General features: G+C 34.3%; 1 protein-coding gene and 1 pseudogene across 1 annotated transcript in view; both read right to left on the bottom strand.

Annotated features, from left to right (window-relative positions):
* TSGA10 (testis specific 10) overlaps positions 1–25950 on the bottom strand; it is a 135337-nt gene that overhangs the window by 74130 nt on the left and 35257 nt on the right. The window contains exons 7-12 of the mRNA XM_028104067.2: positions 22707–22877; positions 22540–22617; positions 21420–21571; positions 6664–6779; positions 4131–4285; positions 185–240 (exon numbers count right to left, since the gene is read on the bottom strand). Coding sequence (XP_027959868.1) covers positions 185–240; positions 4131–4285; positions 6664–6779; positions 21420–21571; positions 22540–22617; positions 22707–22877 — 728 coding nt within the window. The remainder of the gene's footprint in view (positions 1–184; positions 241–4130; positions 4286–6663; positions 6780–21419; positions 21572–22539; positions 22618–22706; positions 22878–25950) is intronic.
* On the bottom strand, positions 9765–10317 carry LOC114209847 (peptidyl-prolyl cis-trans isomerase H pseudogene; annotated as a pseudogene).

The raw sequence follows: 25950 nt of genomic DNA on the forward strand, positions 1-25950 counted from the left end.
TACCTTTACTTGGCTAACACCATACTTTCTTTTACTTCCCTAGACAGACTTATGTCTCCTTTCAATATTAGAAAGTTATCACCTCATATGTAACACTAAGCCCCTTGTCTCCTACTATCTTTATACCTAACATGGTACTTTGCCCCCAAGAAGTGCTCAAATTCTTGTTGAGTGAATGATTTACCTTGATGCCTGTTCCATCTCAGCAATGATATTCTTCATGCCTGAAATGGTCTTTTCCTTCAAAAATAATGTAAGTATTAAATACAAAATTATTTTAAACAATTTCTCTTAAAACTAAATGAAGAAAAAGAAATCCTCCCTTTTTGATTCCCATTTGGTTTTAAACATTTACATTCTCTTCTTTTCTACACTTTAAAAACTAAAGCATATATGTCAGTGTATTTGTACTGGATAAAAAGATTATGCTTATTGAAGACTACACTTATGTGCATTGATATGAGATCAATATAGTAAATATTTTGTTAAAATATTTTGTGTAGTCGCCCAGCAACACAAAGACCCCATAAGCACCCTGTTTTTGTTGGCAAACCAGTGGTTTGGCATTGAAGTGTAGTATTCTGGGAACAGAATTGATTCACCTCCTCACTTCTCCATGTTGTAAAACCCAGGAAAGTGAATCATGTAACACTAATTTAAGTTCTGAGCAATAATAACTTTGATCAAGTAAATTATTTATATTAGTCATCAACATCATCTTCAAAAAGCTATTCCAATGGAATTACTTATAAAAGTATACTATTAATTTTAGGTCTGAGCTAATAAAGGGATAAGCATTAGGCCTAGAGCAAAGACATAAAAAAATAAACTACTGACATTCTCCCTTTTCAAAGGTGTGTAAGGGAGAATTAATGGAATCAGTTAAGGCTCAAGGTGTGACTATCTTAATGCCATCAATACCATCCCTCTACCTCCTCCTTTTAAAACTCTCATTGATCCTGAACTAGTTACAGATAACTATAAACAGATACTTAGGGCTACATTAGACCTAAAAAAAAAGTAGGAAAATTATTCTTTCACTAAAGAACTACATTTCATTTGCCCTTCTAATTTTCACTTGCCCTTTGAATTTTCAAATCCTTGTTACCAAGTAGCAAGCTGAAAAACTAAACCCGTATTTCCCAACCAGTTCTGTTCCTTTTCTTTAGAGAGACAGTTTAGGGGTGTGTGTGTGTGTGTGTGTGTGTGTGTGTGTGTGTGTGTGTGTGTGTGTGTGTGTGATCTCCCTTTGTTCATGTGCTTCTCTTGAGCTATTTTTAGCTCCAGTTTCCCATTCTGCTTTCTGGTAGAATGGTGCAGAGTCCACATCTGCAAGTAACGGATATCAGGGTATAGTTAAAATACATATTAGCAAAGCAGTTAAACCCCTTTAAGAAGCACAAGCCAATAAAGAGAAAATACTGCTTAAAATGGAATATTTACACAGAGTTTTGAAATATAACTTAATACATTTCTAAATAAATTCTAAAAAACTGAACTTCTAGTGTTTCTGAAAGCCATTACTTGGTTAAACTTTAAATATGGTTTATAAGTCTATATAGGACTTTGTTTATCAGAAAAAATTTATATTGAAAATAAGATTCTCTGAGAACATTGTAAAGCATCTGGACAATAAAATTACTGGGTAAAATCTAATAATATATCCTCTTACCCTATTTTTCTGTTAATAAGACCCTAATACCATCATTTCCCAAATTGTTGAAATCTATGCCATCATTATCAATTTAATATTCCTTATACAACCTCAATATGCTTATCCAGAGACACAGACTCAAGTTAATTATTAAAAAATTCAATGTGAAAAGGATGGTCATAAATCTACTTAGAAAAAAGAAACAAACTAAAATGTTATACAAATAGTTCTGTCTCTTATTATTCAAAAGTATGTGAACTTGCTATCAAGTTTTCTAACTTTAATCGGTAGCAAGTATTAAAACATCTTTTTAAAACTATGATTACCGGAAAAAAATTTCCCCTTATGCACTATAATGTAGGCTTTTTCCATAGTAATCTGTTTATGTAATCACCAGATTAGACTGTAAAATTACTGCTTTTTACTGAAGGGTATTTATAAATTCAGCTCTGAAATATCATTGTAGAGAATATCTCCTCTCTTGAATGTCTAACAGTTTTAAAAAGTTATTTTCCCTTCAGAGGATGGATGTGTTTACATTCATGATCTTATTTTTTTTTTTACATTCATGATCTTATATGAAGTTCTTGATTTTGAAATGGACTTGCAACTCAATATTCCTGGTGAAGAAAAAAATAATGTTGGCAAGTTAGCAGAATTGAAGAAACATGAAATATTAGAAACAGCAGAGGAAAATGATTCAGAAATTTCTAAATAATTTGTTTCTAAGTGTTAGTGTTTTTAAAGAAAATTTTATCAAACTTTCAAAAAGTGTTCTGAATAAAACCAGAAGTAAAACTCCACTCTCCCCCAAACCCAGAAAATACCAAAAATATTAAGGCATAATTATGAAGTAATGAGTCAGCCTTTTCAACAAATAAACCAAAATTTACTATCTCATGAACTTGGATAGCAAGATTTCAGTTGTGCTCATGATTCCCAAATCTATTAACTGCACTTCAACTTTCTCTCCAAACTTAAAAATCAAGAGCCTATGAATATTTCAATTGTGTGTTCCAAAGACATGTCAATAATCGTCCTAAGCCTGTTTTATTTGTTTCCTAGTTCATGCATAGGAACTATTCATGTAGTTCCTAAGTCAGAAAGCATATCTTGTCAATCTTCCTTAAAAGATCTATTTCTCTTACAGATACTGCCACTATCCTAATAAAATTCTTATCATTTTACTTGTAGCTGGTATCCTTGTCACTATTCTCATTTCCCTATAGTCCATCCTTAACACAGACTAACAAGTGCCAGAATATTTGTTTCAACATAAAGATCTAATTGTGACACATCATTTACATTATTTCAATGATCCTCTATATCCATGATGATAGAGTCTAAATATTTCGTGTATTTCTATGATTTGTTGCTTAACCATCCCATCTCATCTTTTGCCCCCAGCCCTGCTCCCATACTGACCTCTCTTCAAATTCTCTTATAAAAGCCACTGGGCTTTCATAGAAGCTGCTTTACCTGTCTGGATCACCCTTTCTCTGACTGTCCCCTTTGTCCTAATCTTGTCCTCGCTATACCTAGTCATCACAGGGCAGTCCAGGCACCATCACTTCCTGGAAGGCTCTTTAGATCTTTCTCCTCCCCTAATCCAACCCCAGGGCTGAATTAGGTATGTTTCTGCCTAACTCCATTTGCACATTGTGTACATATTGCTATGGCATTTAGCACATTGCATCATGATCGCATCTTAATTTATCTTTCTCCCAATTATACTGTAGCCTTATGGAAGGCATACCCACTCATCCTCAGTTTCTAACATTATACGTGGTACATGTCAATAAATGTTTGTTGAATGCATGGATGGATGGATGGATAAATGAATTAATTAGATCCCTTAGAGAGGGAAAAGACCTTATTCCAATGATGCTGCCTTTGCTTAAATCATTTGTGGAAAACAGTTTAGGAATTGTCTTCAGAACTGGTTTATGAAATAGAAAAGGGTATCAATATTTCCCGGCCTTTTTGGCAACACCTGTGTTAGCATTGTTTGAACAACAAAAAATGTGGGATGGAGATTATCATCCGTATTTATTCACCAGCTACATGTGATCTATTCTCAAAGGCTGAGGATGATGCAAAAATATGCTCCTAGTTTTGAGCACAATTACAAAAGGCAGTGTTAATGTACATATTGCTTCCTAGGGTGGCTGCCTGAAAATATAAGCTCTCGTGTTCTTTTAAAAAGAAATCAGTCTCACTGCTTTATTACCATGCTTCACATTTGGATATCTGAATTAGTTATTGTCGTGAATGTTAATCACAAATTTATGAGAGAAAATCAATTTAAAAATATTAGCTAGTAGACTTGAACACATAGCTCCCAAGACTATCTTGAAATATTTCCAAATCAGATTCTATAGTTTTAACTCTCTAGAAAAAATTTTGAGAAAATCCTATTATTTTATTCAGATTCAAGTTCAAACATTTCTTTTAAACCACAGTTCTAAGAACATACTTTCATTGCCAAACTCTCTCCAAGGGATGCAATATTCTCAGATTTTTTATCCAAACATGCTTGCAGGCATTCCTTTTCTTTAGCCAGATCGTTGAGGGTTGCACCAAGAATGCTGATTTCTTCTCTCTGGGCAATACTTTGCCTGGTAAAATTATCTAAATATGTAATCATAAAGGCATCGTTTTAATCAAAATATTTTTTTCCAATATAAGCAGATTGAAATACTTTTCAAAGTAAATTCTCCTATATTGTGTTCAATGACTAAAAATAAGTACTGTATCCCAAATAAAAAATGGCTTTTGTTGTTAGTGATTAAAAACTGAGATGAATCATGAAATTCTAACTGACTCATAAATGTAAAAGCACAATTAACACATTTAAATTAGAACAGCAAAGGAAAGCTCTATATCACAAGTTCTCAAAGGAGATTTACATGTGTGGTGGGGGAGGAGAAGGTGAGTGGTCAAAATAAGTGGAATATTAAAACAAACTGTGACCTCTCTCCCTCTAATTTCCCCACCCTCTAGCCTAGAATCACCATTGCATATAAGTTGGTAACTAAAAGATCTTAATATAATATTTAATTAGGTCATCTTCAGAGCCAAATGTCTCCTGATATTCTGATTTTTCTAAAGTAGGGTTATAAAAATTCCTAGCAGAAAGAAAATCCCATGAAGTCTGATTTGATTTGTGATAACACTGGCAAGCCAATGTCAGTGTTGAAGGCCTGACTGACTGGTATAGACCAGTGGTTTTCAAATTCTGGTTTTTCATCCAGCACCATCAGCATCACCTGGGAACTTGTCAGAAATATAAAATCTGAGGTCCCACACCAGAAATTCTGAATCAGAAATTCTGAGTGGGCAGAGTAATTTATGTTTTCACAAGCACCCCACTCATGTGATTCTAATGCATGACAAAGTTTGAGAACCACTTGAGGAATTAGTAAAGATACGAAAAGCCTTGGCCATATCTTACTTCAAGGAGCCTAGCTCCCGTGATGTTTAGTAGCTCTCCAAGTGATTCTGACACACACCAAAGTTTGAGAAACCCTGGTCTAGAGCTCTACGAGGGAAGCTCTATTACACCAGACCTCTAGGTAAATCCTTGCCAACAGTAATCCAGAGCAGTGTTAAGAGAGGTAAAACCGTATGCCAAGAGGATGATCTATACAGTACTTAAAAATACATCAAGTCCCTTTTCCAGAGAGTACTGTCTTTAAGGCAAACCACGTTTTGGTATTCTGATATATGAGTTCATTCCCATTGGCCAAAATAAATACATTTTAAAACTCTAAAACACCTCTAGGGTCTCCTAGTTTTAAAAAAAAAAACAACCTCAACCTTACATCCCACTCAAGCTACCATACCATTTTTCTGCTTCTGTTAATTGCTAAGCTTAAGAGACTTCTATTCTCTCCTGTCCCTACCTCCTCACTTCCTAATCATTTCCCACCTACAACCCATCTTCCACATCCAACACTCCATTCACTGTCAATTTTACCAAAACCTCCAATGTGCCAAATCCAATCAATATTTTTCATCCTCATCTTATTTTGCTTCTCAAAGATATCTGACAATTGATCATACCCTCCTTTTTAAAGTATTTTGCTCTCTTGCCTCCCAAAATAACACTCACTTCTGGGTTTTCTTCCTACTTCTTTGGCTTCTTCTTACTGAGTCCTGGATCCTCTTCTCATTCTCTATATTTTCCCTAGGCAATTTCATGGTTTTAAAATATCATTTATATGCTGATGTGTCCCAGATGTTTATCTTTAGCTTAGATTTCTCTTCTGAGATAAAAACTTATCTATTTAACTGCTTACCTTAGATTTTTATTTAGACTTAAAATATCCAAAAATGAGTTCTTTAATATTCCCCTTCTATAATTCTCTTGCAATATTTCCTATCTTAATAAAAAGAACTTCTACTCACCTAATTGTTTATGCCAGACATTTTTTAACTACAAAACAGAAAATGTTAAAAAATATTCCCCATTTTAAAATGGGCTTTTTAATAGTCCTGACCAAAATTTTACAGTTATAAGAAGATTAAGTTATGACCACATTTTCATAGAGATCACTGGTAAGAAACATAAATATGACACTTTATAAAAACAATTTTCTCTATGAACCCAAGTGATAGCATACAGTCAAATATATGTACACTTTCCATCAAAATAATATACAGATATGTACACATTTCATCACAACACTATTGACAAGCCACAATGTAGTACAAACAGTTGTAAATTTACAAGGGATCATGACAAATTTACAAAGTGTCATTGCTTTGTTTAGCTATTTCTTCATTGAAAAATATGAAGCCATATCTAAGTATTTAGGGTCCTAAATATAAGTAAAAAATTTTACTATCAAAGAAAAAACACATTTTTCCATGATTCTTGATTGATAAACTTTTAATTTATGGGCCTATTTCCAAGTTTATCTATGTTATAACTGAAGAGAAGAAAACATGTTTTTCTACCAGACTTTAAAATATATATATTTATTTATCAGGGGAAAAAAACTCACCAATTTTTTCATCCAAGCACATAATTTTCTCCTGAGTAAGCTGTAGCTCATATTTTTTCTTAGCAAGATGTCGCTGAGTATCAGAAAGATCTTTTTCTGTATTTTCATATAAAAGTCTGTAAACATTTTAATAATAAAACTAATTCTGAAATTTTTATGCTTTATCAACTTTTTAGTGTATTTAAATCTAAAAACTGGTAAGGACTGTAATATACATTTTTTCTTTTTAATATTTTCTTTATGAAAGTACATTAAAGGAAGTTTGGAGAATAAAGGGTAAAAAGTTCTTGATAAAAAGCTACTATTGGCATTTTGGTGTTCACATTCAATATTTTTTCACAATATATATTTTAAAGTTACCATACTATAAATTCAAAATTGAATTGTGATTTTTTTTCACTTACACTTAATCTTTAATATCTTTCAGTCCTATAAAACAGCCCTCCAAATCACCATTTTCTGGCTGGAAAGTATTATATGAGCAATAGCCATTTACTTTTTTTTTTTTTAAGATTTTATTTATTTGTCAGAGAAAGAGTGCACAAGCAGGGGGAGCAGCAGGCTCCCTGCCGAGCAAGGAGCTGGATGTGGGACTCGATCCCAGGACCCAGAGATCATGACCCGAGCTGAAGGCAGATGCTTAACTGACTGAGCCACCCAGGCATCCCAAACATAAAGTACTCTTGACACAACACCCACAGAAAGCTCCTAAACCAGGTTATCAAAAATACCCCACCACAACCTAAATAATAAAAACAAAACCCCCTCCAGTATATACACACCAAGAGAATCTACTGTGAAAAAAAAATAGAAAATGCATAAATATCTGAAATCTTCAACAAAGAAAAACCAGGGGAAAGCACGAACACAGTGTCACCCACTACCACAAATTGTGCAGTCGAGTTTCCCACATCTAGAGTGCAATGGATAAGCCTTGTCCTGGGAAAATCACATTTGTGAGTATAATAAGAAAATTTTTTGAAAGTATAGTGAAATTCCACTGTAGTCTAAATGAAGAATCTTTTCATATGCATTGACAAATTATTTTTTTAGCTTTTTTTCTTGTAAAGCAGCATTTAAAAATGCATGCTAAGGGGGTGCCTGACTGGCTCGGTCAGTGGAGCATGCAACTCTTGATCTCATCAAGGTTGTAGGTTCAAGCCCCACATTGGGTGCAGTAATCTCTGCATTTAAAGATTTTTAAAAATCTTTAAAAAATGCATGCTAAAATCAGAAGCATAAATATAGCAAGCCTATCAATTCACATGATAATGATGAGTCCTGAAAGACACAGGATTGTGCAAAACCTTCCAGTGCACACTGTGGCTATTCTTAGGCTGTTAAATTGCATTGCAGCCATATACTTTCCAAAATAGCCATATCCCCCTGCACAACACAGGGATCTATCTATTAAGAAAAACAAAATAGAAAACTACACACATAATCAGAAGTTCTCAAATCAGACCTTTAAATCACTGACTGATAAACCACACCTAAAACAGACATTTAAGCAATAGAAACTTTAGAAATAAAGCTGGTAGCTTCTTTTGCAGATTCTTTTAACACTGATGTCAAAAAAGACTCTTACAACTCCTCTAAGATATATTTAGAACTTTAAACAACCTACTTTTTTTTTTCTTTCAAATGCCCAGAGTCCTAGAAGAGATTTTTGGTTGCTTCCAAGCTTGGGCAATTATGATTAAAGCTACTATAAATATCGTGTGCAGGTTTTTCTGTGCACCTAAGATTTCAACTACTTTGAGTAAATACAACAGAGCACTATATGGTAAGAGTGTATTTGGCTTTGTAGAAACTGCCAAACTGTCTAATAAAAGTGGCTGTACCGTTTTGAATTCCCACCAGCAATGAATAAGAGTTCCTGTTGATCCACATCCTCACCAGCATTTGTCAGTGATTCAGATTTTGTCCATTCCAATAGGTATGTAATGGTATCTCACTGTTGTTTTACTTTGCATTTCCCTGATGACCTACGATGTAGAGCATCTTTTCATATGCTTACTTGCCATCTGTATATCTTTGTGAAGGTCCGCTAAGGTCTTTGGCCCATTCTTTAATTGGGTTGTTTGTTTTCTTATTGAGTTTTTAAAGAGTTCTTTGTATGTTTTAGATAACAGTTCTTTATCAGCTGTGCCTTTTGCAAATATTTTCTCCCAGTCTGTGGCTTGGCTTCTCATATTCTTGACATTGTCTTTTGCAGAGCAGAAGTCTTTAGTTTTAATGAAGTACAGTTAATCAATTATTTCTTGTGTGGATTGTGCCTTTGCTGTTATACCTAAAAAGTCATCAACATACTGAAGGTCATCTAGGTTTTCTCCTGTTATCTTCTAGAGGTTTTACAGTTTTGCATGTTACATTCAGGAATATGATCCATTTTGAGTTGATTTGAAGGTGTGATATCTGTGTTGCAATTTTTTTTTTTTTTTTTGGCATGTGGATATCTAGTTGTTTCAGTACCATTTGTGGAAAAGACTATCTCTGCTCTATTATATTGCCTTTGCTTCTTTGTCAAAGATCAGTTGACTGTATTTATGTGGGTCTATTTCTGGGCTCTCTATTCTGTACCATTGCTATTTGTCTATTCTTTTACCAATACCACACTATCTTGATTACTGTAGCTTTATAGTGAGTCTTGCAGTCAAGTACTGTCAGTGCTCCACCTTAGTTTTTCTTCAATTTTCTGTTGCCTATTCTTTTGCTTCCCCATATATTTAAAATCTGTTCATTGATATCCACAAATAACTTGCTGTGATTTTGACTAGAACTTACTGAATCTATAGATCAAGTTGAGAAGAATGGACATCTAAAATATTATGTTTTCCTATCCATGAACATAGAATTTTTTTTTCTTTTTCTTTTTTACCAAAACAAAACAAAACTTTATTCACAATTGAAAACTTAAACAGAAAATCTTGGGTTCTGAATTTGTGACATTTCCAAGGTCTCTTGATCAAAAAGGGCCGCAGCAGGCAGGGAAGCAAACACAGGGGCCAATCCGGATTATCTTACTCAAGAGTGCCACCCAGAGCAAGGGAAGGCCTACAATGGCAGAGAGGTAGAGGTCTGATCAGTCTTGCTCTGGACTACATCTCCCCACACTGTGAGATCACCACAGGGAGCCTGGGCTTATTGTTGGGGCCTGTGAGAACATTCTCAATCTTTCGCATCGCTATAAGTCCATCAGTGATTTTTCCAAACACTACGTACTTCCCATCCAGCCAATCACATTTAGAGCAGGTGATGAAGAACTGGCAGCCATTTGTACTGGGACCACTGTTTGCCATGGAAAGCAGGCCTGGAGCTGAGTGTCTGTTTAAAATTTTCATCTGCAAATGGCCCCTGGTAAATACTGGCAACTCCAGTACCATTTCCATTAACAAAATCCCCACCCTGAATCATGAAATCCTTTATGACCCTGTGGAAGGTGTTCCCTTTGTATCCTACCAGAACCCCATCTTTTCTGAATTCTCCAGTGCAGAACTGCTTAAAATTCTCGGCCGTCTTAGGCACAACGTCCACAAAGAGGTTGATCTTCATGCGGCCAACTTCCTGGCCGCCAATGCTGACATCAAAGAACACCACGGGATTTGCAGGACATGTCCTCACTCCTGCATGGGGATTGGCTGACAATGTCATCTGTAATCACTGGGTCTTTCTTTTTTAAAAAAGATTTATTTATTTGAGAGAGGGGAGAGGGGCAGAGGGAGAGGGAGAGAGAATCCTCAAGCAGACTCCCTGCTGAGCACAGAGCCCAATTCAGGGCCTGATCTCATGACCCTGAGATCATGACCCATGCCAAAATCAAGAGTAAGATGCTTAACCAACTGAGCTAACCCAGGCACCCCTAGAATATTTTTCAGTTTATTTAGTTCCTCTTTGATTTCTTTCACCAGTTTTGTACTTTTTCTCATACAAATCTTATACATAATTTGTTAGATTTATACTTAAGTATTTCATCTTGGGAAGTACTAATATAAATTGTATTGTGTTTTCAATTTTAAATTCCACTTCTTCATTGCTAATATAAAAAAAAGCAATTGATTTTGTATATTAACCACATATCCTGCAACCTTGTAGTAACTGCTTATTAGTTCTAGATTTTTTGTTGATTCTTTTGGATTTTCAACATAGAATATCATGTCATCTACAATAGATTTTAATACTGAAATCTTTTTAGTCTCAAATACCCAGACTCAAACTGAAACAGTCTTGGAATCACTAGACACAAAGACCCAAACTAACTTTTTATTAACAGATAGCTCTACCAATCATTCAACTATATGGAAAATTCTTCTTGGGCCTAGAGATGTTTGATAAGCAGATAGACACACAGATTTTTTTTTTAAATCTACTTCCAGAAAATGTTCTGAAAATACTCTAGCTCTTTACTATTGTTTTCTGACATAGAAACCCAAACAGAGTAACTTCTGCTACTAAAATATACCTGTTTGAAAGGAAAGTTCATTTAAGCAGTATAGGAACACAGATAATGAGTATTGGTTTTGAAACACTGGGGAATTTCTTCTTCATCAGCAGTGAAACCCAAACAGAAATGGATTAATTTCTTTTTGGCTGATTTGGCTTGGAATACTATGGAACTTCAGTTTAGAGATACAGAAATCCAGATATGTGCTGAACTGTGCTCAGGACTCAATTTCTAGTGAGTGTTCACACATGGGACAAAACTTAAAATTTTCTCATCAACTGACGAAACAGAAAACAGGAACAACAATATTTTAACTATACTGAATGTAGTTGGATTATGTAGCTTCTTATTAGATTCTCCGTAACCCCTTGCCTTTTGTACATGTAACTATGAAACCTATGATATGAATATATTATAAAGTATAAGATATTGATCTATAAAATATAAACTGAAAGCTGACTCAGCATAATGTAAGTCATATGACAGTGGAAAGATATTATCAAAGTGTTAAAAATAATCCCCAACCTTTAGAATTCTCTACCTAGCAAAAATATCCTTCAATACCAGCAAGGTTACAACAGAGGTGGTGAGAAATGCTCTGCTTTTGAGTACATTTTGAAGACAATACAAACTGCATTGGATATGGATATATGAAATCACGATTACTCAAGGTTTCTGGCCAAGAACTGCATGGATAGACCTTCCAGTTACTGAGATGGGAAGATTGAAAAAGCAGATTAATGTGTGTTGGTAGGTGAAGGGTAGTGGATAGCAGAACTCAGGTTTGAAAATGTTGTCTATTAGGCATCCCAGTGAAGATGAGAAGGAGGTGGTTGGACATTCAAGTCTGGAGTTCAAGAAAAAAGTCCATGCTACAGATATACATTTGAGAGTCAAGAGTAAATACATGAGACTGGATGAGTTCATTGAGGGATGAGTACACAAACAAGAAAAGAAGTGGTCTAAGGACTGAGCTGAGGGACACTCCAACATTTACAGATCATGGAGACGAGGAGGAACTAGCAGAAGAGCCTGAGAAGGACATCCAAGGAGATGAAAAGACAATCAAATGAGCATGGTACCTCAGAAGCCAAATAAAGTATTTAAAGGAGTAGAGAAAAAGCGCAACTGATCATCTTTGTCAAACGGTGCTGATAGGTCAAATAAAATGAAGACTGAGGACTGACCACTGAATTGAGCAACATGAAAGTAAATATTACCTTGAAAAAAAGTTCATAAAATGGTAGGAGAAAAAGGCAGACTACAGTGGGTTTAAAAGAGAACAAAAATGTAAGACGCTGGAGCCAGAAGTTTAGACAACTCTTTCAATGAAATCCCTGTAAATAAGATATTAAATTTAGTACAAATACGTAATATATCTGAATAATATGATTACAAATCTGAACTAAGGGACAAATACAAAAACTATTTCAAAATTAATAAATTTCTCAAGCATACACAGATAATTACCAAAAACTGATCCTCAGAGGGCAACACATTTCAAAAATTTGAAATCTAGTATGTTCTGCAAATAATTAGCAAAAAGTCAATCAAAAGGATAAGTGAAAATTCATTATGTTTTTGGATACTTAAAATCACACTAATAAATAACCAATAGATCAAGTAAGAAGTAATGATGAAAATTATAAAATATTTTATAAGAAGTATGTAACAAAACTTGTAGAATACATTCAAGTAAGTATTTTGAGGGAAACTTGTTTATAGAGAAAAAAAAAAGCCTGAAAAGTAATAAGCATTCATCTGAAGAAATTTGAAAAAAAATAAAAATAAATCTAAAGAAAATAGAAGGAAATAATAAAGAACAAAACTTATTGAGGAACATCAAAGCAAAATGTTGTTCCTTTGAAAAGACTAATAACAGACTAAAAAAGAGGAAATCACTACAGATTCTACAGACATTAAAATGCTCATAGAATATTGTAAACATTATCCTAAATGTTTTAAAATTTAAAGAAAATGAACAAATGCCTTAAAATATATAAACTGAATGGCATAAGAAGAAATTTCTAATAGTTCCTTTATCCATTAAACAAAATAAAAACTTCCCTCAAAAAAAAAAGTTGCACCCAAAAGGCTTCATTGGTTAAGTACTAAAACTTCAATATTATGCCAACTCTTCCAGGTAATAAAAGAAGATGAAATGAATTGAGATTATTGTAAGGTTTACATGACATTGATACCAAAATCTGATTTTAAGAAGCCCAAGAAAGGCAAGTTATTGGCCAATCTCAATTACAAAAGTAAATGTAAGTATCTTAAAGAAAGCATTAATTGACACCAGAAATCTATAGAAAGTATAACATACCCTGACTGATTTGACAAAACACATCTATTCCTGAAAAAAAAAAAGTCTCAGTAATCTAGGAATAAAAGGAAACTTATTAAACCTCGAAGAAGACATCTACAAAAAACATACAGCTAATATCATACTAACTATTGAGAATCTAAATGCTTCCCCTTACAATGTGGAACAAGACAAGGACGTCCACTTCATCATTTCTATTCAACACTGTACTGGATGTTCTAGCCAATGCAGTAAGGCAAGAAATAGAAAGAAAAAAAAGCATGCAGACTGAACACGTAAAACTATCTTTATCTGCAAATGACCTATGTAGAAAATTAAATGGATTCTGCAAAAAGGCTAACTAGAACTAAAAGGTAAATTTAGCAAAGTTGTAAAATACCAGATAAATATATAAAAATCAATTGTAGTACTTCTGGTTTTAACCCTGACAAGTAAAGAGCTTAGAAACTATCATTTCCACTGTTACAACAACAAAAAATGAACAAAATGAAAATCAAAGACTTTCTGTGACACATTAGAATAGTGAATTACAAGAATAAACTGCCAATTCAAAATCTGAAAAGAATAACCAAGATCTGTTCATTTGGAGCAGAAGCCACTGGAATCACAAATGGTTAAGAACACTTAAGTAGGGACGCCTGGGTGGCTCAGTTGTTGGGCATCTGCCTTCAGCTTGGGTCATGGTCCTGGGGTCCTGGGATTGAGCCCCTCATCAGGATCCCTGCTCAGCGGGAAGCCTGCTTCTCCCTCTCCCGCTCCCCCTGCTTGTGTTCCCTCTCTCGCTGTTTCTCTGTTAAATAAATAAATAAAAATCTTAAAAAAAAAGAACACTTAAATAATAATTTTGACACATTGCTGGAGGCTGAGTTTGTATTTACACGAGTGAGAAGCTCCTAGAGGCCAGTTTTAGAGGGATCCCTATATTTCAGTTCCTCCAGGAACTCCACTAGGTTCTCACAATAAAGATCTGAGAAAGATCCCCTGTGACTCTGACAGGGGGAAGTAATTATTGTGAAATATGCCCAGAACATTCTCCATAATAAAGGCTTACTCTTCAAGTAAAAAGACTTCAAGTAAAAACATAGCCTTATCCCAGCTATAAAAGGACATTTCTCCCACTTTACCCTCTCTAGCCTTCCTGTCTCACATAAGTGGATAAAAAATAAATAAATAAAAGTTATACCAATGGAAAAAACACTTGTAAACATCATAGGCCAGAGACACAGGTCCACGAAAAGACTGAAATTTAAGTACAAGATTAGAGAACATATTCCCTCCTCTCACCTTTACCACAATAACAGGGCTCCATGATAATCACAGTGAATCACAACCCAAAGAGCTGCAAGATGCATGCTCTCACTGAGGAAGGGTACCCAAGGAAGCCTAAAGTCAAAAGGAAAAACAACAATCAGGACAACAGAGGAATTTGAAGTCTCTGCCACCTGCATCTACAACAGACATTGAACACAGCTCAACGGTCAGCCAAATTAACATAAACATTCACACTAAAGGCTTATTTACTTCAGTTAACACCCAATACAATATGTGTGGCTTCAATGAAAAAATTACAAGGCATGCCAAAAGTCAAGCAAAAACACAAAGGAAGGATAAAACCAGACTCGGATATAGCACAGACACAGGAATTATCAAACAGGACATTTTAAATAACTATGACTAATTGGTTAAGGGCACTAATGGAAAAATAGACAATATGCAGTACCAGGGGGTGCCTTTAACACTGAGATGGAAACTGAGAGGAACAAAAGGAAATGCTAGAAAGCAAAATACTGTGACAAAAATAAAGAATGCCTTTGATGGGCTCATCGGTAGATTGCACACAGTCAAGCATAAATCACTGAGCTTAAAGACAGATCAATAAAAACTTCCCCAACTGTAATGCAAAATGCAAAGAGAAAAACAAAAACAAAACAGAACATCTAAGAACTATAAGTATAATTCAAATACCAAAAGGAGAAAAAGGAGAACAAGAGCACAGGAAATATTTGAAGTAATTATAAAATAAAAATAAGTTATGGGGATGAAAAGTACAGTATAGGTAATATAGTCAATAATATTGTACTACCTGTACATTGATCCACGGTAACTACACTTATTGTGGTGAACATTTCACAATATATATAGTTGTCAATCACTATGTTCTACACTTAGAAAAATATATATGTCAACTATACTTCAATTTAAAAAATTTTTTAAGTAATAATGGCCTAGAACTTTCCAAAGTTAATGCACAGTATCTATACACAAGGAACTACAAAACAATGATGAAAGAAATCAAAGACCTAAATAAATGGAGAAATATTCCATGTTCATGGATTGACACATTCCATATCAAGATGTCCATTCTCCCCAACTTGATCTACAGATTCAATGCAAATCCAATTAAAAACTCAGAAAGCTATTTTATAGATACTTATTTTAGAATCAGAGGTACTGATTATAAATTTTACATGGAAAGGCAAAAGACCAAGAATAGCCAATATACTATTGATGAAGAGAAAGTTGGAGGATTCACACTACCTAGTTTCAAGACTTACTACATAGTTATAGTAATCAAAACAGCATGGTTAGGGAAAAGAATGAACAAAATAGATCAATGGAATGGAATGGAGATCCCAGAAATAGGACCACACAAATATAAGCAACTGGTCTTTGACGAAGGGGCAAAGAATACAGAAAGGGCAGTCTTTCAACAAATGGTGCTGGAACAATTTTAAGACATCCATATGCAAATTAAGTGAACTGAGATAAAGATTTTACATCTTTCACAGAATTAATTCAACAAAGATCACTGAACTTAAGCATAAAATGAAAAACTATACAAATTCTAGAAGAAAACATAGGAAAAAAATATGTACACTTGGGTTTGGTAATGAGTTTTTAAATACAACACCAAAAACACAATCCATGAAAGTAAAAGGTAAGTTGAACTTTATCAAAATTTAAAATTTCTGCTCTGCAAAAGACACCATTAAAAGAATGAAAGCACAAGGCACAGATGGAGAGAATATATCTGCAAACCACATATCCGATAACATGTATCCAAAATATTCAAAGAATTCTTTTTTGGGGGGGTAGTATAAAATTGGTAACATTTATTTATTTTTTTCCATTCAGTACGTGCCCTCTTTAATACCCATCACCAGGCTAACCCATCCCCCTACCCCCTCCCCTCTAGAACCCTCCGTTTCTTTTTTTTTTTTTTTAAGATTTTATTTATTTATTTGACAGAGAGAGACACAGCGAGAGAGGGAACACAAGCAGGGGGAGTGGGAAAGGGAGAAGCAGGCCTCACACCGAGCAGGGAACCTGATGTGGGGCTCGATCCCAGGACCCTGAGATCATGACCTGAGCTGAAGGCAGATGCTTAACGACTGAGCCACCCAGGCACCCCCCTCCATTTGTTTCTGAGTCCATAGTCTCTCATGGTTCGTCTCCCCCTCTGATTTCTCCCCCTTCATTTTTCCCTTCCTACTATCTTCTTTTTTTTTTTTTTAAACATATAATGTATTATTTGTTTCAGAGGTACAGGTCAATTCTTTTTTTTTTTTAGATTTTCTTTATTTATTTGACAGAGACATAGCGAGAGAGGGAACACAAGCAGGGGCAGTGGGAGAGGGAGAAGCAGGCTTCCTGCCGAGCAGGGAGCCCGATGCGGGGCTCGATCCCAGGACCCTGGGATCATGACCTGAGCTGAAGGCAGATGCTTAACGACTGAGCCACCCAGGCACCCCAGTACAGGTCAATTCTTAAAACTCAACAAAAGTAAACAAAAAATTGAAAAATGGGCAAAATATCTAAACAGATACCTCACCAAAGAAAATATAAAGATGGCAAGTAACAATGAAAAGATGCTCCACATCATGTCATTAGCAAACTGCAAATTAAAACAATGAAATATTGCTACACACTTATAATAGCTAAAATACAAAAATGCGACAATACCAAATACCAACAAGGATATGGAGCAACAGAAACTGATTCATTGCCAGTGGGAATGCAAAATGGTACAGTCACTTTGAAAGAGTTAGGCAGTTTCTTATAAAGCTGAATATAGTTTTAATCTATGATTCAGCAATTGTGCTCCTAGGTATTTACTGAACGGATCTGAAAACCTATGTCCACACAAAAATGTGCACATGAAAGTTTATAGCAGCTTTATTCATAATTACCAAAAACTGGAAGCAACCAAGATGTCCTTCAACAGGTACATGGATAAACACACTGTAGAATATACATATGATAGGTTATTATTCGATGATAAATAAACTATCTAGGTATGAAAAAAACATGAATGAACCAAAACGCACATTGCTAAGTGAAAGAAGCTGGTCTGAAAAGGTTGTATACTGCAGGATTTCCATTATATGACATTCTGGAAAAGGCAAACATTTCCTCAACCAGGTGATAAAGGTCAAAATCAACAGTAATAAATCCTATGGACAGTACATACCCATTATACCCTAGATATATATGTACCCTAAAATGGAATTTTACATCTGTGACCTTTCTCTCAAAAACAAATTACCCAGTTTAATCATGACAAAAACAGCAGACAAACCCCAACTGAGAGACATTCTACAAAATACCTAATCAGTACTCCTCAAAACTGTCAAGGTCATCAAAAACAAGGAAAGTCTGAAACTGTCATAGCCAATAGAAGCCTAAGGAGACAAGACAACTAAATGTAATGTTAGTGTTCTGGAGGGGATCCTGGAACAGAAAAGGACATTAGGGGAAAACTAAGGAAATCTGAATAAAGTATGGACTTCAGTTAATAATGTATCAAATAATTGATTCATTAATTCTAACAAATGTACTAATGTAAGATGTCAATAAGACAGTAAATTGGGTATGAAGTATATAGGAACTCTACTTTCTTCACAATTGCTCTATTAATCTAAAATTGTTGAAAAACACAAAGTTCATTTTTAAAAACAACTGTATTTTCATATACAAACAATAAACAATCAGAAAGTGAAATTTTAAAATTCCATTTACAACAGCATCAAAAAAAATAGGAAATACGCATATAAATCTGACAAAAGTAGTAAAGGACCTATACACTACAAAACATTGCTGAGGGAAATTAAAGATCTAAACAATGGAGAGAAATACTGTGTTTATGAGTGGGAACACTTGAAATTCAGATGTCACTTTCCCCAATTCCAATCAAATTCCCAAGCGGGTTTTTTTTTATATACTGTGAAAATGATTTTAAAATTAAAATAAAATACAAAGGAATTAGAATAGCCAAAACTATTTTGAGAAAGAACAAAGTTGGAGGACTAACATTACCTAATTTGAAGACTTAAAAAAAAGTAATCAGGCGGGTTATACTGGGATTGAAATATATAAATAGATCCATCAAATAAAATAGATAATCAAGAAAAGACCTATACATATAAGGACAAATGATCTTCTACAAAGCACAAAAACAAGAAAGCATAGTTTTTCAACAAATACTGGAACAACTGGATATCCTTATGCAAAAAAAGGTGAACTTTGATCTATACCTTGACCATATACAAAAACTTTGACATGAATAGCAGATTTAAATATTAAGAGCTATAAAATTGCTAGAAGAAAACACAAAACAAAAACCTCAGTGACCTTACAACACTTGACAATGATTTCTTTAAAAGAATACAAAAGGTTGGCTATAATTTTTTAAAAATCAATAAATTTCACTTAATCAAAATGAAAAAAAATCTGCTCTTAAAAAGATAGTTAGGAAGGGCGCCTGGGTGGCTCAGTCATCAAGCATTTGCCTTCGGCTCAGGTCATGATCCCAGGGTCCTGGGATCGAGCCCTGCATTGGGCTCCCTGCTCAGCGAGAAGCCTGCTTCTCCCTCTCCCACTCCCCCTGCTTGTGTTCCCTCTCTCACTGTGTCTCTCTCTGTCAAATAAATAAATAAAATATTTAAGAAAAATAAATGAAAGATAGTTAATATAAAGGTAAGCCACAGAGTGGGAGAAAATATTTGCAAAATATACCTGAAGTAGGACTTAGAATTTAGAAAGGACTTTTACAACTTGATAATAATATAAACAATTCAATAAAAGTGTGCAAAAGATTTGAACAGATACTAAAGAGGATAAATGTATGGTACATAAGCACATGCTCAGATACTCAAAACCATTAGTCATTAGGGAGGGCAAATTAAAACCGTAATACATACCTATTAGAATGGTTAAGATTAAAAAGATAATGCATACCAAGTGTTGATGAGGCTACATAACACCTGGAACACTCATACACTACTGGTGTAAATGTAAAATAAAATAGTACAACCACTTTGGAAAACAGTTTAATAGTTTCTTCAAAATTAAACATATATCCATCACATGACTCAGTCACTCTACTCTTAGGTATTCATCCAAGAAAAATAAAAGCTTATGTCCATACAAAGACTCATATAAGAATGTACATGAATGTTTTATTTGTTATAGGCCCAAACTGGAAACAACCAAAATGTCCATATGTTCACACAATGGAATACTACTCAGGAACAGAAAGGAATAAACTACTAATTATACAACAAGGATAAATTTCAAAATAATTATGCTGAGGGAAAGCATCCCACTAAAAGAATATATACTATATGATTTCATTTATATAACATTTTAGAAAACCAAAACAAATCTCTAGGACAGAAAGCAAATCAGTGGTTGTCTAGGGATTGGCAGGGTAGGTGAGAAGTTACAGAGGGGCATGAGGAAATTTTTGGGAGTGATGGGTAAGGCCACTATCTTGATTGTGCTGATGGTTTAGATATATAGATATAGATATAGATATAGATATAGATACTTACCAAACTGAACACTTTAAATATGTGCAGTTTACTGTATGTATGCCAACTAGGTTCTACTGATACTATTAAGAGAAAACAAATGTATGCAAAAATTCTCCTCCAAATATACATCTATCTGATAGAATATTTTAGTAAGCTACTAAAATGCTTTCCAGGAACTTCTAATGACACAGGCAATGCTTATGATTTACAATTAAGTGAAACTGGCCAAATATATAACCTAATATAGAATGACATCAATTACACAGAAAGCTTACATAACATGGATGGAAATATTCCTGGTTAGAAAGAGATCTATATTAATAATAGTTTTCACTGAGTTATGGAATCATGGATGATTTAAATTTTCTTTTAAATTTAAAAGAAATTTCTTTTAATTTCTTTTCTTTTCTCTCTTCTCCAAGATTTCTTTGTCTGTACTATCCTTTTAAAGAGGAAATTTAGAAATAAATGAAGGAAAAATTTGAGTCATTATCTGTCCTGACAAGTGATTTCAATATATGTACCACAGACCCTTGAAAGATCGGAGAGGGAAATCTGGGAACTCTTATGTGAACCAAGTATTATCTGTAGACTTAATATTTCACACTCATATGAAATACTATTTTTCAAATGTTCACAGATGCACAGCAATTCAACATTACTGAATCTGTAGAATTCTCTCATATCAACAGACACTAAAAGTAAAATTGCTAACATGGAGGTCTTTAAGAACTTATTCCCTTACATTTATTGCCTGTAGGTTGCTTTAATTGGAATTTCTTCTGCTACCATACCACTATGTAGGAAGAGCTAAGAACCTACTTGGTATTCAATTAACACAAGTTCCCTTACATTTTCCTACATGTTCAAACACCAAAGTCAAATATCCTCTGTGCCCAGAAGGACTTTGTAAAAGCTATTTGAGTTAAACATTAGGCTTTCTGCAAATGTAAGATGACGATTACTAGAAGTCTGACTCCTAGTTAAGTATGGCATTACTAGTCTATAAGTGATCTTTGGGAAATCATTTAATGTGTGCTGAGGTTTCTACAACTGCTTCATAATAATCCTCTCAGAAATTAAAGTCAACAACTTAATTATCATTATAAAATACTCTACAAAAAGTAGAATCTAGTAGTTATAGTAAACTAGTTGTTTAAAGGTAATTTACCTCAAAGAATTATTCTCTGCCTTTTGTCTGCCAAGTTCACTTTCAGTATCCATTGCCTTTCTTGCTAGTGATTTCATTTCTTTTTCCACAGTGGTTATGGTTTCCTTCATCAAAGTCATATTTGACATTTGCTCCATCCGTTCATCATCAAGCTATACAAGTAGAATGATAAGGTTACTGCCACCACTAACAAAATCTTCTTAAAGAGACATCCTCTCTTTGTGCAAACTGTGGCATATGACAAGATTTATACCAGGAGATGATCATATTAGACTTGAATGTTGTGGGAGGCCGTATGGACAAGGTATTGTGGAGTAGGAACAAGAACAAGCCACTGCACAGCCTGGGCATAAAGCCTATCAGAGTACATGCATCTACATTTTCAATCTGGTTCATTTTGACTGCAGCATATATATCTTATTTGCAAAAGGACGTATTTGTTGTTCAACATTAATAAGTTATACATATAAAGTGGAATTATGAAAAAAAATGTTTTTTCTCTCCTGAGTAATGCTTTTTTTCCCCTCATTACAACACAGATGAATGTATAAATATATTCAATTAAATTTGGTTAACAGAAGTCAAATTCCCCTAATTTTGTTTATATAGTCGTAACATCTCAAATATATATTCATAGCATCTAAAATTCTTGATTAGCAAAAAGGTGATGCTTCACATTTAAATTCAGTTTAAATATATTCTTCTCATAATTTTCATTTCATAATAATTTCTTCTACCTTAGCTACTCTTTCGGTAGAATAAGCCAGTTTCTCTGTATCTGGAAACATTATCTTTAATGAAACAGGGAGATAAGAAAGTTGCTAAAATCCCCCACAGATGAGAAAGTTGCTAAAACCCCACAGATGTATCCCTAATGGGTTTTTTAAAAAAAGAACACACTTTGCAACCTAAAAGAAAAAATACTTCACTTACATTTTTTGTGGAAGGAAATAAACAATGAAAAAGTGATAATTTATACCATACATACCACCTAAAATGTTTTAGGATTACTAACACTATCTTAGAAAAATAAAAGAACTTCTCTGAATATAGTAAAAAAGGGAAAGGGGGAAGCTATTGACAGTTTATGGCTGAAAACACAAAAATGATTTTTCTTTACATTATGAACAGTACACTCCAGCTCTTCTATCCTTTGTTCCAAGTGAGCCTTCTCATTAAATGCTGTCTCTTGGGCAATCTGTTTAAAAAACAAAAACAAAACAAAATGTTTTCAATGTCACTACATTGTGTTTCACAAATGGTCATACAGATAAAATTCATCCAAACCTTTAGCCTTTCCCTCAGGCTGTCTCGTTCTGTGGTCATTCTTCGTAAATCAGTGAAGGCCACATCTCTTTCAGTCTCCACCCGCCGGAGGATGGCATGTGCTGTTGTTGATTTAGGAGACTTACAGTTTTTCATCATTTCTCGTCGAAGTCGGGCAATTTCTTCCTGTGCCTATTATTTAAATACATAGACTTCTATTTAACAAGCTTTAGAAAAGACATAAATATAGCTACCTTATATCCAGCCAGTTAAAATACAAACCATTTATAAAAATGGATGCAACAGGATAATGTTTTTTAATGAGTTTATATAAATAATGCAAATGATGTCGAAAAATGCAAGTGAATACATAAAAATAGAAGTCTGGTTTATAATATCTTTGCCAAAAATTTTTTAAAATTAATTTGGAGGCAGTCAATATAAGAGAGAATATTTTACTAATTTTTGTGATATAAATTTGAATTCAGCAAAATTCAGGTAAATAAATTAATTACAGTGTTCCCATCTTTCTCTAATAAATGTATATGCCACTTCCATGTCCTGGCTACTTTTACCCTAACAGAAGGCTCATCAATCCTTACTGACAGCCCAGTATACTCTCTCACACTTGTTCAACCATCCTCAGGTCGCAAACCTATTCCACACCTACAGATAATTTCTTATCCTACTGTGCTACTTAAAAGTTCCTAATCTTTCTTGATTTTGATCACTACCTATTGAGCTGGTCTCCAAGACTCAGAGGAAGATATATTACTTCCCAATCTCCATAGCAAAGCTTTTACCAGAATCCTGGACTTCATCTCCTGAAATGCCTTCTAAGATACTCCTGACTCGATTACAGATGACCCTTGAACAACATGGGTTTGAACTTATACACAGGTCCACTCATATACAGATTTTTTCAACAAATACAGTATAGTATTATAAATGTATTTTCTCCTCCTCATGATTTTCTTACTAACATTTTCTCTTCCCTAACTTATTTTATTGGAAGAATAAGTATATAATACATATATAAGAAATGTGTTAATTGACTATGTTATCAGAAAGCTTCTGGTCAACAGTAGGCTAGTTGCAATTAAATTTTTGGGAGTCAAAAGTTATACAAAGATTTTCAACTGTGCAGGAGGGTTGGCACCCCTAGTCCCACCTTGTTTAAGACTCAGCTGTATAATTATTTCCTCTCGCTTTGAATAGCACCCTCTCCACTGGCTCTTTGTCCCCTGCCTTCTACCATAACACATGGCTCCCATATCTTGAAAAACTGTCATTTAACCTTGCTGCCCAATTTACCAACCCATATCTCTTTTGCATTTGACATATTTTTTTTTAAGCACAATGCTTTGTAACCCATTTGCCTGTTCCTCAGCACCTACTCTCCCACCCCAGTGTAAACTACCTGGCTCCTATACCCACCATTTGGCAGAATTTCAAATAATCACCTCCCCAAATGGTCTTTTCTCAGTTCCCATTTTTGATATTTGGCAACATTTGACATTGTCTTCAACACCCTGTTTTAGACTCTTTCCTTCCTTGGGCTTAATACTGTTTTACCTTAGTTTCCTATCTTCTTTATCTCTTTTAAACGTTCCCATACTAATTGGAAAAAACATCCAACATTACATCTGTTCCTCTATAGCTTTCTCATTGAGACACCTCATCTACTCTGAAGGCCACAAACTCATCTCTAAGAAGATGAATTCTCCACCTACATATTCAGCTCTTACCTCTCTCCCCACTCCAGTCTCACATTTTCTGCCTGAATGCAATTACCACCTGATTGTATGACCATCATCTTACTCTATCTGAAAACAATACATCTTTTCCCTCAAATCACCAATGGTTTTGCTATTTCTTTTTCTACCAAAATTCTTCAGTCATTCAAAAAAGAACTTGTCAGGTCCATTCATCCCTCCTTTTTGCTAAAACCAGATCTTGTTAAGGCTTCTGTTACAGTGTCTATTGCATCTCTCCCTATCCTTATTTCCACTGATAGCACACTAGCCTCATGCATGGATTGCTCTCACAGCCTTCCAAAAAGTCCACAGTTTCTCCATCCTCCAATTCTCTTGAAAAAGAAATTGTTATATAAAAAAATAGAAAGATTATGAAAGAGATAATATAAAATTGTTAACAGGTTAAAATTATAAAAATGTGGCTTTGGTTATTTCTTCTGCCCTAAAACAAAACAAAACAAAACAAAAACAGATTGCCCATTGCTTATAAAGCAAAGTATAAACCCCTTATATGGCCCATTAAACAGCCTCTACATGTACTTCAGAAGTTGGCAAACTACATGTAGCTCACAGACCAAATCGAGCCTGCCTCCTGTTTTTGTAGGTCTTAAAGCTGAGAATGTTTTTTACATTTTTTAAATGATCAAAAAAAACAAAAAAAAATTTCATAATATGTATCATAGGTAAAAATAATATGAAATTCAAATTTCCGTGTCCAAAAGTAAAGTTATATTGTAACACAACCAAACTCATTCATTTGTAAATTGTCTATAGCTACTTCCTCACTATGACAGAGTTGAATAGCTATGAGATTGCGTGGCCTGTAGAGCCCAAGATTTTCTGGACATTTACAGAAGAGGTTTGCAGACCCCTGCTCTAGTCCAGTTTACCTCTCAAGCCTTAGCTCCCCCTTACTCCAATGGCATATAGCTTTTAGTCTAGTCTTAATTTGATCCATTTATCTACTGATTTTCCTGCCTTTATCCTTTGCCTCACACCATTCCTTTGGTCTGGAATGTTCCTTCTTACCCCTTTCAAGATAATAGGAACTCCATTCTTCCTTCAGGACTCAAATTCCATATCATCTAGCAAAGATTTCCTTGATCACAACAACTAAAAATACCCACTTCTTTTATTTCTTACAACAGCTTCTGGAACACTTATACTTAAGTAACAAAAAATACGTACAAGACAATATACTTTATCTCCCCAAGTAGACTGTGAACATAGAAAACAGTGTTGGTATTTTATCATTTTTTTCTATCTCTTAGAGTGTCAAGCTCAGAACTCTGCATATAGTAGCTATAATTCTTAATAAAATTTGGTATTTTTAAAATAAATTATGTTGGTGATTTATGGGGTTTAATATTTGTTGAGTAAATAAGCTATATGATTAATAAGAGATATATATATAACTTTAAGCTAAAAATGGATATAAACTACAAACTCATTTTACTCTCCTAAATTAAGCAAATTATAAGCAGTTCCTAAAGTGACTGACAGTATAT

Source organism: Eumetopias jubatus, unplaced genomic scaffold (genome assembly GCF_037043125.1).
Source record: "Eumetopias jubatus isolate StellerSeaLion01/CBP00866 unplaced genomic scaffold, mEumJub1_p1.0 scaffold_9, whole genome shotgun sequence".
In the NCBI taxonomy this organism is placed as follows: Eukaryota; Metazoa; Chordata; class Mammalia; order Carnivora; family Otariidae; genus Eumetopias; species Eumetopias jubatus.